Source organism: Platichthys flesus, chromosome 5 (assembly GCF_949316205.1).
Source record: "Platichthys flesus chromosome 5, fPlaFle2.1, whole genome shotgun sequence".
Taxonomy (NCBI): domain Eukaryota; kingdom Metazoa; phylum Chordata; class Actinopteri; order Pleuronectiformes; family Pleuronectidae; genus Platichthys; species Platichthys flesus.
This window is the reverse complement of record NC_084949.1, coordinates 24634988-24650780: the sequence shown is the minus strand read 5'-3', so window position 1 is coordinate 24650780 and position 15793 is coordinate 24634988. Positions and strand designations below refer to the sequence as shown.

The following is a 15793-nucleotide window of genomic DNA, read 5'->3' as shown; positions in this document are numbered from 1 at the left end:
AAGGGCTGGAAATAATAATAAGAACAGGTGTGTGTGTGTGTGTGTGTGTGTGTGTATGTGGTGAAATCAACAAATGCACAGTGACACAGTGACATACATATGCTCAGACAATGAGAAATATGAGCACACACACACACACACACACACACACATACACATAGACAGACACACACCATGGCTGTGGCAGTACAACCTCCACTACAGATAAAGCAGCTTATAAAACCAAGCAGCAATGCATCAACATGCAGCCGGCTCTTCAGTAACAACCCCCCGCACCCCAATATATATACACACACACACACACACACAAAGGTAACACACACACGCTCCGGCAGCCTGCATGTATGAGGACAGCCCTGCCATCATGCCTGTGTCAGACAGACACACATGTACATCAACACACACACACACACACACAGACATACAGACACACACAGGGAGGCCGCAGCATGCAAGAATAAAAACACACACTCACCTTGGTCGCCTCAAGATCAATGGGAAGATGGGCTGGGCCTCGTCTTTCTTTTTTCACTTGTCTCCATCTTCCTCCCTCTGTCTCTCTGCAGACTCACAGTGTGTCACCACGGCGAGAGGAGAGAGAGAGAGAGGGGGAGAGAGAGAGAGGGGGGGAGAGGGAGGCAGAGAAAGAGGGGGGAGAGGGAGAGAGAGAGAGAGGGGGAGAGAGAGAGAGAGAGAGAGAGAAAACACTTGGCGTCTTCATGAATATCCGCGGCTTCACCAGCTTCCCCCCCCCCCTCCCCCTCCCTGACTCTCCTCTCCCTCTCCCCTGCCACAGTGGTCTCCCCCAGCCAACCCCCCCCTCCCCTTCCCCACAACAACCTCCATGGAGAAGCCCATCTCCGCGCCCCCATCCCTTCTTCTCCTCCTCCTCCTCCTCCTCCTCCTCCTCCTGCACATTTTCCATTAATCCCACACAACAGCCTCCTCTCCTCCCCTCTCTCCATCTGTACCCCCACTCTGCTTTTTTTTTCTTTCTCCTCCTCCTCTGGCAATGTCTTTTATTTTTCTCGCTCTTATTGGCAGCCACACGCCAATTCTCTGCTTCAGTAGTCAGGCGTCACTGCTCGCCACCTCTCACACACACACAGACACACACAGACACACACAGCCGATTTTTGTTGGAACACACTGCTCATATTTTTTAAAATCACAATAAGGAACCATGACTCCTGCTACTCGCTCTGCTTTTCCCCCCTTCCCCTCAAATTGACTGTGTCCTGCTCCAGTCATTCAAGGACACGCAGCACATTGATTCATTTAAAGCCCAGAAACAAGAAATCAAGCTGGACCGTTTTTTAAAATATTGGACAATTTGGAATAAGCTCAACCGTCCTTTATATTTTTTTGCGTCAGCTTCATTTGATGAATTTACTTCTCCACGAGAAGCAATGTGGTTTTTATCAATGTTGTCATGAAGCTGTGAAAAACATCCATAAAGATATTACAAATCCTGAGATGACTTTAAGATGAAAAGTGTTTAATCGGTCCAACATTGCAAAATCAAAATATATAAATGATTGTAAAGGTTTATATCAACTAGAATTAAACTGGTTCAAATTACTTCACTTTACAAAACAACATCCTGAGGTGAAGTACGCCTGCAGTGACATCATTGAATAATCAGTGGATTATTTTCAATGATTCATCGCTTTGTCAATAAAATGTCAGAAAATAGTTAAAAATGCACCTAATCAGTGAAACTCAATGTTTTGACTGATCACTGGTCTCAAACTTAAAGATATTTAGTTTAATATGACATAAGAAATTTATAGAATTAAGTAAATCTTTTCATCTGAGAAGCTGCAACAAAAGAATGTTTGAAAATGCAGCTATGAGAAAGCTCGTTTCTTCATATGATGTCATATAAAAACCTGACTGGTGCGTAAACTGTGGACGGATGAATGAACACACAGGAGCAGTTCTCCATGAGGACGCTGGTCCTGTCACTCGCCCATCGACATTATCCAGATTTGATTTATGCCTCCGCGCCTGCGCTGATTGTTTCCTATTTACAAAAGTGACCGAGCAAAGAAGCTTTGCCTCAAACAGTCACTATATCAAACCCTCCGATTAATTATGAAGGAGTGGGAGGGAGCGAGGGAGCGAGAGATTAATTATGCAGGTGGAAGCGAGAGAGAGAGAGAGAGAGAGAGAGAGAGAGAGAGAGAGAGGGAGAGAGAGAAAGAGAAAGAGAAAGAGAGAATATGGCGTATGAGAAATGAGTCATGATTCACAGAAAAAAGAGGAAAAGTTCACAAACTGAAAATAAACTCTAGTTTTATTAAGTTCTACAACACAACTTACAAACTGTCTCACGGCTACCGGCACAAATACAGAATACAACAAATTGTGGGTAAAAACTTCACACACAAACTTTTAAACTACAATAGAAACATGATTCAAACTTCAAATCACTTTAGATTTCAACGATACTCGATCAAACCTTTGATACGAAACTAATCAGCAACTTTTTATCGTGTGATTGTTGCTTCAGTTATGTTTCAATAAAAATACTCAAAAAATCTACATCTGATCAATGAGACGCTCTTGTAACGAGTAAGTTAAATAAGTAAATAAATAAATAAAATAATTCATCATTCAGGCTGCTGATGTGGTTTATGAGTTATGAGACCAGATGGCGCCATTGTCCCAGTAGAACAGATCCCACTGGACAGGTTGTGTAACCTGTGAGATCCTGTGACGCAATCACATGTTAATGTTGTTAAGTGGATTTGACCTTGTCTATAAAATGATGAAAAGTTAAAAATATGTACTGAACGATTTCTGAACTTTGGACTCAGTGAGTTTAATGTTTTCATGCCACAAGGACAAGTTATTAAAAATAAAAACTGTCAAAAATACATTCATCTTTTACTCTGATGCACAAAGTAGCTTCAAGTATTATTGTCTAAACTCTTCTCTGCCATTATGTAATTTTTTTTTAAATAACAATAATTTACTTAATTATTAAATATTCACATTTCTACAATATATAAATTATACACCGTGATCCTGAAGTGATGATGAAGTCAACATGGAAGGAAGGAACACGTGTATGATCCCTTCTCCCATTTGATTCATTTGTTTCCTGTATTTTAGCTCTCGTCCTCATCCTCTTCATCCTCCTCTTCCTCATCATCACCCTCTCCTGACTCTGGCACCCACAATCCAGAGTCAATACATCTCTTCAGGTGGAATTTTCCTTCCTGTCAACAGAAGCACAGCGACAGAGTGAATGAATGAATGAACAGATACATTTTCATGTTGTTTGGTCCTCGTCCTCTTTAAGTTTATTTTTCCTGAACTGAAATGAAAGTCGCTCGTTGAGTCTCAGGTGCAACCACTCACCTCCGGGTGCAGCTTGCTCATCGCCTGCTGCAGCATCTGGATGTTCTTCTCATCAAAGCCCCTCTGTATGTCCTGCACAATAGAAAGTATTAAGTTTGAACTTTCATTTATTGTTCTTGTGTGTAAACTTAGGGCGACTAGATGATGCTGTGAACTGAGAACAGTCTGTCCTGCTGAGCTGTGTAATGACTTCTCTCACTTTCCAAACACAATCAATTGATTGAACAAACCCTGACTTCAAGTTAAGCAACTAAACAAGTGTGTCGCTGTCCATGTTAAACTGAGACGAGGAGAAAGACTCCGGCTTGAAGACGTCTGAGGATGAATTAAACAATCAAGAGGATATTCAGGTTCAGATCAGAAACTGAGGGTCGAGGAGAGGGAAGAACTAAATACGACTGTGAATCCAAACTTATAATTCAGTCACGGGGGTCAACAGGGAGGAACTGGATGATGGCTGCAATATGGTGACAAGACAAAAGGTGGTTTTCATTCTGTAAATCGCAAAAATCTATAACAAACTCAGGATGGATCGAAAGACAGAGACATTTAGAACCAAGCTGGTGTCAACAATGTGTAAAATATAAATTACATGTCACTAAAAGACCCTTTTTTGTGTTCAAGATATAACGATATCTGAAGATATAACAACTTTTATTTAAAAATAAACGATGAAGAAAAGATGTGCATTTAAAAGGAATTTGTATAAAAGAGTCTAAAGTCTAAATATTCAGTTGCATCTGGGTCTTTTTCTTTGTTTTAGTTAGTTCTATTGAGGTTTAGTGTTAAATATCAAGTCACAATTTCATTTCTCTTTCCAAAGGGTTTGATAAAAGCATTTTAAGGAAATCAGCCGGGCTCAAGTTCCTGTAATCGTGTGGTTGTCTCACAAACCCTTTGTCATGATTAGTGTCACAACAGTGTCATTTCATCACTTAAAGTAAATCACGTTTCACTTATTGCAAGTCATATTAACCCTAACTTATAACCATATTAAAAGAGTTGTGTTTCTGTGTGTGGGTGTGTGTTTGTGGGTGTGTGTTTGTTGTTACCTCAGGCAGTGATTCGTAGACCTCTACAGGGTCTAAACCCCCGGGGCCCAGTCTCCCCAGTCTCTCCTCCTCCTCCTCCTCCTCCTCCTCCTCCTCCTCCTCCACCTCCTCCATGGCGTTCTCCATACGAATCTGTGCACAGCTGCGCACCCTCTCCTTCAGCAGCTCCAGCTCGTGGTGAAATGCATCCTGGTACGTCTGGTCTGCAGTCTGACACATGAACAAGACGGTTAACATAAGGTTACTTCTTTCTGTCTTATCATCCTTTTATTCCCTTTGTTCCCAGATATGTAATGAAGACTGAAAATACTGTTGAGGTATTAAATCAAAGATGATTAGCAAATGGTTATAGGTTTGTCTAGATGCACAAAAGTTTGGGAAAAAAATCTCTACAAAATAAATTAAACCCTTTCTTAAGTGCTTACTAAAAACCAGATTTGTGTGTCCACTGTCTTCATTTTGATGGAAACAAATTTCTTGGCGTATTTCCTGGACCCTTAAGTGAGTAAATTCCTGCACTCGACTCTTTGGTCCTTTCTCCAGGGAACTGTTCCTCCTCTTATCAAACCAGAAACATCTTGATGAGCATCTCTTAATTGCCTTCAAGTGAGTCCAGCACCAGGCACAAAGACATCTGACCTGGTCCCACCCTGTGGTGCAGAGACATGCTCCACACCCTCCCCCATCCAAGCCTGTGGGATGTTCTAAATAGGAATCACTGGTTGTTTCTGGAGGTTTAGTTTCTTTTTATAGATCGTTTAACTGCAGATGTGAACTTGTATGTGTGAAAATGCTTGTCTGATGAGCCCTAAACTACTCCCATATGAAGAAGGCTGGAGACTGCATCTGATTTTATTTAATTTTTTTCTATTCACAAATTAATTTAGTGTATATTTGTGTTAAATATCTTTTGCTTTGCTTTTTATGTTTTTGTTCTGTTACAGGTAAAGCGTTGCTCTGTTGTGTTACTACATATAAAAAAAAACACAAAGTTTAAATCAGATTCCCACAAACAAACACAAAATGGTTCAAATCCGTGTCTATAATGTCCCTCCAGTGTCCTGCTGACCACATTTTGTTGAGTGCGTTGTCTAATTTCCATTACATTCTTGTCCTGATGCATCAGGAAACACAAGTATTTACACTACAAGAGCTAATGCATCTCAGCCCCCCCCCCAAAGTATTGGATAAGTCTTTGTGGTCCTTTCCGGTCCCGTTACTTCCAGGTGTAAACAGGGTCACAGTCCCCTGACATGGTGCAGGAGATCCCAGGAACACACCTTGATGTTTGAGAAGAACTTCCTGAAGCAGCCTCTGGGGTCGACCTTCACCGTCCGAGCCAAATCCAAGATACACTGCATCACGATGGCCTGGTGCGCCACCTGCTCCATCAGGGCATGTTTCTAAAAGGAAGGGTTCACACAGCTTTATCTCCCTGGAGTCATCGCTTCCAACCGGAGGACGGACACAGCGTCTCCTCGCAGGACTCACCTCGTCCACCTCGAAGTCGATGCAGGCGGCGACCAGGCTGTTCGCCGTCTCTTCACACACCAGGTGGGGGTTGTCTGACAGATACTTCTGACTGTCGTCCCACCGCCGCAGCATCCCTGGTGCACAGACAGACAGACACAGGGAGCATGACAAATGCTGCCCTCAGCTTCTGCTCACATGTTCAGAGGTCAAATTGCGTCATACTGTAAAACACTGATGCCAGCTGGTTCCCTTTTCTGAATGATTCGTGTCGTACTAGAAACTAAAAAGGAGAATTAACGTAAGAATTTCCACGGAATCACGATTTTACGAGGAACTTGTGTCAGTTAACTTGTCACAGGGAGTTTTACTCAGCCTGTAAAAAGCTGTGGCTCTCAACAAGCTTTGTTAAGTGTGACCATGTCGTCTGGGTGTGTTTGTGGCCGCTGACTTTGAAAGATTGTTAACGAGGAAGTTAGGTCCAAACATTCGCTCCCCATTCATTCATTTCCTTCTTTTTTCCTCAGTGGTAAATTTACGCTGCTCCATATTCATCTTACACACACACAAACACACACATTTAAACTTAAGCTAAAAAAGGGAGCAGGGGGAATTGATGTTTTCAGGAAATATGGGATGTTCTCAATGTAGTTTATGTTGCTCCCAGTAAAATTCTACAAGTGTGTGTGAGGACAGTGAGGGATGTAGTTCACCATGGAATGCTTGATAAGCCTTGTGGAATGCAGCCGTTGGCCTGTGGGACGTGTCGGCACTCCCTGTTTACTACACCACCCAGATTATTTCCTGCCCTGTCTGCTTTTTCCATGCGTTTGAAATCCAGTGTGATACAGCTTAATGCAGAAGTGCTATTGGTTACATCATGGGAATTGTTAGATAGTGTGTATTTTGGGATTTACCCATAATAAGGAAGTGAAGAAGGAGAAAGCAGCTTGAGTGAAAACTCGGTTATTGAGGGAAATTCTGAGTTTTAAGAAACAAATATGACTTTATTCCTGTGTCAGCTGCTGAGAAAATTGAGTCTGTGAACCTAATTTGAGCTTTTATCGTATTGTGGCTAAACAACATGAACCCTGAGAGTCAGTGGGATTTAATGTGGTTTCACTACTACAGGAAAAGCATGTGTCATCCTTGAAAGAGGAGGACAATGTGAGGAAGCAGGGTTCGAAACTCAACAAACATCCAGTTCATCCAGAGGGAAGCATACCAAAGTGCTTGATTTCCTCCACGTGCTTCTCAGCGAAGCTTTTCTGCTTCTCCAGCTTTTCAGCCTCGGTTTCCTTCTTGTCTGCAGGCTGGATATTCACAATACTCTAGAAAAAGAAGAGATAGAGAAAACAGATTAATAAGCATCTGGACGAGTCAAAACATGCAAAGTGAAAATGCATTCAGAGCGGCTTCAAATCCAGTTTTGCGAGTCTAAGATTAGGAGAATAGAAAGAAAGCGTGGTCACATGACACCGATCCCAGAGCTCGACTGGTGATTTAAGTCCGTCAGGTTTTTGCAGGACAGGCTTTCAAACTCTGGAATAACTCAGTGAGCAGAAATCAGAAAGGCCGCATCTTGAAAAGTTAACTTTTATTTATTGTTGTTTTAAGTATCCTCTTGCAACTTTGTTAGCAAAATGCTATATGAATAAAGCTTGACCTTTTTAGTATTATTATAAACTAATCACACTAATCTCATTCCCTTTAAAGCAGGGCTTGGCGTGGAGGTTTTACTCTTATTAAACTATAGTGAAAGTAAAAGCAAAGAGACCTAAATCATCCGAATCCAGATCTTACCCTGCTGAAACCTTCTCTGCTGATGGAGTCCACGTTCCAGGGCAGTTTCTTCTCCTCCCGCTGGTGTTCTTTCAACATGTTCGCAAACGTCTTTTCATCCTTCCTCAGTTTTCTCGCCTCAGCCTGGAGCTTCTTCAGCTCAGCATCCCTCTCCTCATCCTCCTCCTCCTCTCCCTCCTTCCGTCCTTCCTCCAGCTCTCTCAGTCGTCCCTGGGCTTCCTCGGACAACCTCTTGCATTCAGCCAGGTTGTTCTCCAGATCTTCACCTCTCTGCTGAAACTCGGCCATTCTCTCCAAGCGCGTCTGAGTGGTGGGATTTGAGAGAATCACAAGTGAGATGAAGAGGTAAGGATGAGTGTGGGGGGAGGGGCAACTAGTCAGGGCGGCAACTAGTCAGTGAAGACTACTTAACAACAACAAAGCATCAACAGGTTAAGCTGATTAACCAGAGTCAGAGCTGAACAGAACTGGAGCATTGTGGTTACAGCAGCAGTCATACTGGGTATTATGGAGTATTCACTGATAGGGGAATACTCCATAATACCCAGTATGACTGGCCCATGTCGATCCTGTGCACAGGTCCAGATGTTTGAAGGGTGACAAAATTAACAGTGACACCTGCATGTCCAGATGTTTGATGAGGGACAGATTTAACTGTGACACCTGCATGTCCAGATGTTTGATGGGTGACAGATTTGACTGTGACACCTGCAGGTCCAGATGTTTGATGAGGGACAGTTTTAACTGTCACACCTGTACGATCAGATGTTTGATGGGTGACAGATTAAACTGTGACACCTGCAGGTTGATGTTTGATGGGTGACAGATTTGACTGTAACACCTGCAATCTCAACCTTTGATGGGTGACAGATTTAACTGTGACACACCATCTCTCTACATTTGATGGGCGACAGATTTAACTGTGACACCTGCAGGTCCAAATGTTTGATGAGGGACAGATTTAACTGTGACACCTGCATGTCCAGATGTATGATGGGTGACAGATTTGACTGTTACACCTGCAGGTCCAGATGTTTGATGAGGGACATATTTAACTGTGATACCTGAATGTCCAGATGTTTGATGCATATATATAAAGGCTAAAGACTTTATATATATATCTATAGTTTGATGGGTGACAGATTTGACTGTGACACTTGCAGGATCAGATGTTTGATAAGGGACAGTTATAGCTGTGACACCTGTAGGATCAGATGTTTGATGGGTGACAGATTTAACTGTGACACCTGCTGGTTGATGTTTGATGGGTGACAGATTTGACTGTAACACCTGCAGGTTGATGTTTGAATGGTGACAGATTTAACTGTGACACCTGCAGCTCTGGGGGTATTAACTAGTCTGGTCACCAGTCACTCACTACTAGTAACTACTGGTCAAACTAACCGGGTAGGGGACTCCACACGTCACAGCTGCACAAACCGCTGACCCGGTGTCTCATCCGGAACAGGCTCGGTGTGTCCACGTACGGGTGGGCCACGTCCTCGTCATCGGACACGTAGATGTGGTCCCACACGCTGTAGTCGAGGCCGGCTCCGGAGCTCATCCTCCCGCCTCCTTTGCTTCAACACCACCCGGGGAATCGAACACGGCACCGGGGGAAGAGTGAGGCCGTTCAGCGGAGACAGCAAAGAGGTTTAGAATAATCCTCTTAGCGACGCAGCGTATACACGTCATCAGAGGGCGCAGAGGTTTATTTAATCTTTACTGAAGTTTACAGCAGCACGTGGTGGATCAATAGGGATTTATAACTATATATATACAGCTATATAAGTAAAAATATATAAATCTATATATATATTACTGTATAAATTACTGTATATATACATATGAGTGTTGTCTTACCATCACTTTTCAGATTGACAAGTGAATAAATGTTAAAAACTGAAATAGAATCTAGTTTATTATACAATATATGTATATAAATACTTAACTTATTACCAATACAGATGCATGTGTGGGTATATGTACATGTATACATTTAGGTGCCTCCTCACTGGGTCTGACAAACGTATTTCCAAAGTCTACAGTGAAGTAAATGAGCAAAAGTTTATTTCAGTCATTAAGGCTCTGATCTGATCTCCTCTCCTCCTCTCCTCCTCTCTGTGAGGAGACGAGGAAGAGGACGAAGACAACTTGTCTGTGTCTCCACCTCAAACAGCCTCTGCAGTGGACTTCCTGTAAAAGCCTCAGAGATCAGCAATAAAGAGGAATCACACTCAACAGGAAAACTCTAGTTAGTTACTACATCTGTTTCTTTCAGTACCTCATAGTCACACATGGAAAACTTGATAAAGACTTGATAAAGCAGATTCTCACTTTTAATCAATGGAGTCATTTACAGCCTTTCCAAACAAAATGATTAATTAGTTATTATTGTGTTGATCAGATGAGAGTTTTCTCATTGTTTTTTTCCCTGAAGCTCTTTTTGTGGACGATGGCTTGTTCCAGGAAACTTTAATCAAATGTAAAATAAAACAGAATAAAAGCGTAAGAAGTGAAACCATTTATTCATGCTCACAGAACACACACAGTCAGATCTTATTATTTCTTTAGTGAAGTTCATATTCATACAGAGTTCACCTCCTCAGATAGCCCCACAACCACACATACCAACAGGAAATGTGGGTTATTGTGAGTCACACAAAGTTTCCGTGAGGTTTAACACATCGCTGCTTTGCTCAATGTGAGAACTTCCACATATTATAGTAAATGTTTTGTAGACAGCACAGCTCTAAATAAAATTATAAAGTTCTTCGCAGTGGCATGTCCAAAAAAAGACGGTGACAGTAAAACAGCACATTCACTGACACATATTAACATTTATACAATGATTTCAACATACATGTAGTTTGTCTGGTTTACTATTTAACTAATTCTAAGTAACCTCAGGAAATGAGTAACATGGATAAAGATAATGGAGTCACTCTCACTATCCAGACATGAAGCCAAAAATATCCCTAATACAGAGTCTGTAGTGAGGTGCAGTACTGCAGCCAGATACCAGGTGGCGATCAAGAAGCCTTGGCTTCACTTTAGGGCAGCAGACTTATTTTTAAAGATTACGTTCACGCTTGGGTCTCACATCTATTCTTATTATCAAGATATCTGAACTGTTTTAATTTACTTACAGAAGCTAAAATCATCCTTCCACACTCTACATTCACCATTAATGAAACCATACAATCCTTCTTGAAACTGCAGTTGAAAGTGGTTTTACGACTGCAATACAAAATGTACATGTACGTGAAAAGCACATGTGTCAACAGGAGGCAGGATGTTGTTCTAAACCACTGAAATGACAGTAAAAAGCAGAAGTGACCACAGAAGCTTGAAAAGCAGAATCAGACAAACCGACTCAAGGCTGTACATCAGTCGGAGTATACAAAATAATTTACTATTACCTCAATCGACCCCTCTGGTGACATTTATTAAACATAATAAGTCCTGGCCACGAGTTATGAATCTGAATTTGCAAACTTGGAGCTTGGAAGCCTCTTGGGTGATGAAATGTTTCTCTTGAACACATGATGTAATCTCATTCATGAGCTTTATACTGACTCACTCTCTGCACTGATTCTTAGGAAACACTGTGGTGGAAACATTTGCAATTGATAGTGAATAAACAACCTTGTTGTTCAGTTTCGCCAGGTCTTGTTATTAAAGATCAGATTCATAACTCGTTCCCACAACTTTATAACTCAGAGGTCACTGTAGACTCCAGGCTGTGCAAGCAAGAAGGCAACTGTCCTCAGAGACCACTCAAGTTTGTATGTGGACGAAATTAGTTATGATTTTGTTTGTTAAAAATCACCATGAGAGCTTGATTACACAACACGGTGTCATTTTGTAATATTTGGTAAAGTGATGCTGTCTAAATTATTGACCATTGAAAATATATATATACATATGTAAATTGTTGACCCAATTTGACAGCGTTATGTCTTCAGTATATGTGAAATTGAGCTGGATGCTCCAGACAGAACATAGACTAACACAAATTAAGACATTATTAGTATTAGTTCAAAGTTTTGAATATATAACAATTGACACAAATACTTAGCTTCACATTTACACAGGATATTTAACTCTTGTGTACATACACTGAAAAAGGAAAGAGAGAGACGATCATTCTTGCACAAACTTTCACCAAAACTGACTTCCATGGGTAACGCACAAAATACAGTGTGTGTTCAACTTAACTTAAACAAGTCAGAAAGATACAGCTGCTAACTTCAATGTGAAAGAATATGTGAATAATTTTGTCTAACAATGTGCTTTTGTTTGTGTAGTGAAATGTATAAATTGAAGTATGTTTAACCATGAGTATGAGTTAAACCTGAGAAACAGGCAGGTCCTTGAAGAACTCATTTGGGGCATTTTGTGTCAGTAGAGAGATGACAGGAAATGACAGAGAGAGAGAGAGATGACACTCAGGCCACGAGTCCGACGCCAACACTGCAGCGTATCACAAAACGACTTCTCCACACACTTGTCACACCTTCCCACAGACTCACTCTACAGCTCCACAGTGGGTACGGCCTCGTGTTGTTTGTGAAAACGGAAAACATCTTTCAGGTTGTAATTTCCCATCCGGCCTTGTTTGTAGAAATAGAAGACTACTCCAATCACGCAGGCGATAAACACGACAGCAGCAACTATTATGTATGGGAGGATGAAGGCTAAAGGAAGAAGAGGAACAGAGAAGATTCAACATTAGACCAAATATCATCAACACACACAAAGAACTTCCTTCTTCACTTCACACGGGTAAGAGTCAGTTCACGACTACAGTGAGAAAGCAGAAGTGAGAGCAGTCATGTGGTTTTTCCCCCCGTGACTCACATCCCAGTGACAAACGTTAAACATATTTAGACATGATGTCAGATTTGTTTTTTTCTGTAATAGTTTCCAGACATTAGATGGAACCTTCCTTTCACATATGAAGAGCGCAGAAAGTATGATAAACCCATTCACATCCAAACTTGACCTGTAGCGCCTGCCCTCGTTTTTCGATGTTGTTGTGTGGTTGTGTGTGTATGTATGCACCACGAGAAGTAGTACCTATAATTCTGTTTGTTTGCATAGCTTACGATTACTATAAAGGAATTCTGATCGTTAGTTACTGGACAGAAGTGACGGAGTGTCCAAAGAAATGTCTACACACAACTCACGTTTGACAGCCACCCTGAACATCACAGTGTTTGTGCCCACGTCGTTGCTGATGGAGCAGGTGTACTGCCCCTCATGCCCAGAATCCACAGACTGGATGGTGAGGACGCTGCTGTTGGACGGGGGGAAGCCGTCCGGCAGGGATGTCCAGGTGTACGAGGGGCTGGGGTTCCCCACGGCCGTGCAGTTCAGCTCTAGAGGATCTCCTTGTGTGAGGGTGATCAGATCTGGAGGTGATGGCGCCAGCAACTGAGGCTTATCTGTGTGGGAGAAACACAAACAAGTAATGAATCGACTGTGGAGCTGTGTTTATGAACACCTGACTAATCTCTGGTTCAGTTCACTCCACTTGTAGCTTCTGGACCCCTTTCTGGTCTAATCTAGCTTCCATCCAGTTTCCCAGCCACACATTCTCGCTCCTGTTTTAAAGATGCATGAATAATTATCTTGGAAATCATTAAAATCTTCTATCTCACATTGTTGAAGGAAGTGATGAAACAATTCCTGGATCTGCATCAGATCTCTGTTGGTTACCACATCCTCTCACCAAGTTGCATGGTCATCCATTTGCTAGATTTAATGTAATCTTGTTATCAGACTCACAGTGGACAGTAGTGGTCACGTTTTGCGACGCAACCATCGGAGGGGTCTGTGGTCCATCAGGTCCCAGCTCCAGCTTTGCTTGACACCAGTACTGAGCTCCATCATCTTCTTTAGTGGTGGAGATGCTCAGAGAGAAGACCTCAGTCAATGGTTTCTCCTGTGGTTTACTCAAGGGTCGTTTCTGGCCCAGTTCTGTCTGACCTCTGAAGAAGGTCACATGGACACTACTAATCGGAGCCACGTTCTTCACCTCGCACTGCAGAGTGTAGTTACGGGACTCGAACAACGGCCCGGTGTGATTCAAAAAGCTGACGGAGACCAGGTCTGGAGTCTCTGTGGAGACAGACAAATAGATGGATGGATGGATGGATAGAGAGAAAGAGAGAGAGAGTATAAATCTTAAAAATAGAAGTGGACTTACTGTACAGTGTAATGTTGAGCCGAGTGCAACACTGGATATTAGTTTTGGTAGTATAGAAACACTTTGGAGTCGTTTTCCACTCCATCATTTTTTCAACCGTCCATGTGATCGTTCTTCCATTTTTCACGTTGGATCCAACCGATTTTTCCACATCGAAAATGTCATCTGGGCACGACGGGCACAGGGAGCAGGTGGCAGAGGTCGGGTCACCGTGCCTCACCACCAGTCTGGACGGACTGAACACGGTTCTGTTTGCACAGTTGTAATCTGTAAAAAAAAACATTCAGGAGTTGAACTGTATCTTTTAACGATGCTTCATTCAAATGTGTACTTCACCTTATCACACACATAATATACTGTCTATCGCATTTGAACTACTTTACATTTTCATATTTAAAGATTGAAGATATTGAAGAGTGTGTGTGTGTGTGTGTGTGTGTGTGTGTGTGTGCATGTGTATGTGTGTGTGCATGTGTATGTGTGTTTTCAACTAATAATGCTCTTACTCTATTCTAGACTTCTTCTATTCACAACTTCAACATACAATATCAATAGGCGAAGATGTTTAGGATCAAAACTTTATTATTATTACTTTAGTTACACACACACACACACACACACACACACACAGACACAGACACACACACTTCCACTCACACACTAACACACCCAAACACACACACACATGCATACATACAGAGACATATATAAAAGTACAAAGAACACTATAACTATATCTGAAGATGAGTCGAGACACGCCCTCGTGTCTGTTTGTTCTCATCCGCTGAGAATTTAAAATATAAAACATGAACCTTGTACCGAGCCACATGTCTATAAATATCAGACTCACCACAGCAGGACACTCTGAAGTCCGACAGGAGATCCACCAGAGAGACGATCACCAGCACGTAGCGGGAGAACATGGCTCGAGTTCGGACAGGAACCAGAAGAGAAATCAGTTCAGCTTGATCCGGACCGAGAAAAGCTTTTAACTAAACGAGTCCTCGTTCTCTTTCCCTTTTACTTTAGATCGAGTGAGTGAGTGTGTGTGTGTGTGTAGACGAGGAGGAGGAGGAGGAGGAGGAGGAAGAGGAGGAGGAGGAGACAGGTTGAAATCGAAACTGAAACAGTTCAAGAGACGCGGGGAAGCTTCAGGGAAAACCCAGTGATGTCACCAGACCAGATCTGACTCAGTTTCAATAATCATCATCATCATCATCATCATCATCATCATCTGAGAATGAATTAACAATGTGAATATGATCACAATAATAATCATCATGAGAAGAAAAATAAGAAAATATAATTGATAATAACAACAGGAACAAACGCTCTGTGGGAATCAAACACCTGATATCTAAACTGACAGAAATCACGTGTTCTTTGGTTCAGTCTCAATATTCGGGTATGAGGGTCAGAGCAGGTTTGGAGCTTCTCATCAGAAGAGACAGAGATCAAATTCAGTGAAAACAATGAAAAACTAAAGAAGCTGAATCAGTGATTCACTGAATAAATAAAACCCCAAATTAAGAAATTAGTTTCTGGACATTGTGTTTTTTGATGATGTTGATATTAAATCATAAAGACTCCCATACTCAGTTATACTCAAGTACAAATCCACAGTTTTCTTTATAGTAATTGAAATACTCTGTTCATGTCCAGGACTTTATTTTAAAGTTTTCATCTCACCTCTCAAGAATGTAATCATAACATTTTTCACCAGTAGGTGGCAGCGTTGATCAGGTCATTGATAACAAATTATTCTGTATGACAATATTGAAGGTTCTTTCTTCAGGCCGGGTTATAACGTCTGTTTACTTTGGAGCTCGGGGGGGGGGGGGAATCACCTGAGGACACGTCAGTGGTACTGGGGGGTTTCTCTTGC

At 41.9% G+C, this 15793-nt stretch overlaps 2 protein-coding genes across 4 annotated transcripts; both read right to left on the bottom strand.

Moving 5' to 3' along the window:
- Nucleotides 1-2321: 2321 nt before the first annotated feature.
- Nucleotides 2322-9363, bottom strand: LOC133953672 (hsp90 co-chaperone Cdc37-like). Of its 3 annotated transcripts, none has more exons than XM_062387713.1 (8): nt 9142-9363; nt 7695-7997; nt 7117-7222; nt 5913-6028; nt 5702-5824; nt 4422-4631; nt 3370-3441; nt 2322-3227 (listed from the first exon to the last, which is right to left on the bottom strand). In XM_062387713.1, exons 1-8 carry the CDS (start codon nt 9256-9258, stop codon nt 3117-3119), a joined length of 1158 nt encoding a protein of 385 aa, XP_062243697.1. In that variant the 5' UTR covers nt 9259-9363; the 3' UTR covers nt 2322-3116. The 3 variants fall into 3 exon arrangements, with proteins under 3 accessions (XP_062243697.1, XP_062243699.1, XP_062243698.1); XM_062387715.1 differs by having other exon boundaries at nt 9182-9315; XM_062387714.1 differs by having other exon boundaries at nt 9099-9303.
- An 840-nt stretch (nt 9364-10203) lies between these two features.
- Nucleotides 10204-15391, bottom strand: LOC133953673 (vascular cell adhesion protein 1-like). The gene is made up of 5 exons (XM_062387716.1): nt 14759-15391; nt 13909-14175; nt 13488-13820; nt 12887-13144; nt 10204-12394 (listed from the first exon to the last, which is right to left on the bottom strand). The coding sequence occupies exons 1-5, from the start codon at nt 14829-14831 to the stop codon at nt 12231-12233; spliced, it is 1095 nt and encodes a 364-aa protein (XP_062243700.1). The 5' UTR covers nt 14832-15391; the 3' UTR covers nt 10204-12230.
- Nucleotides 15392-15793: the final 402 nt, after the last annotated feature.

Bases quoted from the DNA above. Each gene is read 5' to 3' on its own strand.
- LOC133953672 (XM_062387713.1), bottom strand. From the start codon at position 9,258: ATGAGCTCCGGAGCCGGCCTCGACTACAGCGTGTGGGACCACATCTAC. The intron at 5,825-5,912 runs GTGAGTCCTGCG...CCTTCCTTTTAG, and splicing joins TCGACTTCGAGGTGGACGAG to AAACATGCCCTGATGGAGCA. The intron at 3,228-3,369 runs GTGAGTGGTTGC...TTCTGTTGACAG, and splicing joins TGAGCAAGCTGCACCCGGAG to GAAGGAAAATTCCACCTGAA.
- LOC133953673 (XM_062387716.1), bottom strand. From the start codon at position 14,831: ATGTTCTCCCGCTACGTGCTGGTGATCGTCTCTCTGGTGGATCTCCTG. The intron at 14,176-14,758 runs GTGAGTCTGATA...TTTTTTTTACAG, and splicing joins CTTCAGAGTGTCCTGCTGTG to ATTACAACTGTGCAAACAGA. The intron at 13,145-13,487 runs GTGAGTCTGATA...TCTCCCACACAG, and splicing joins CGTGACCACTACTGTCCACT to ATAAGCCTCAGTTGCTGGCG.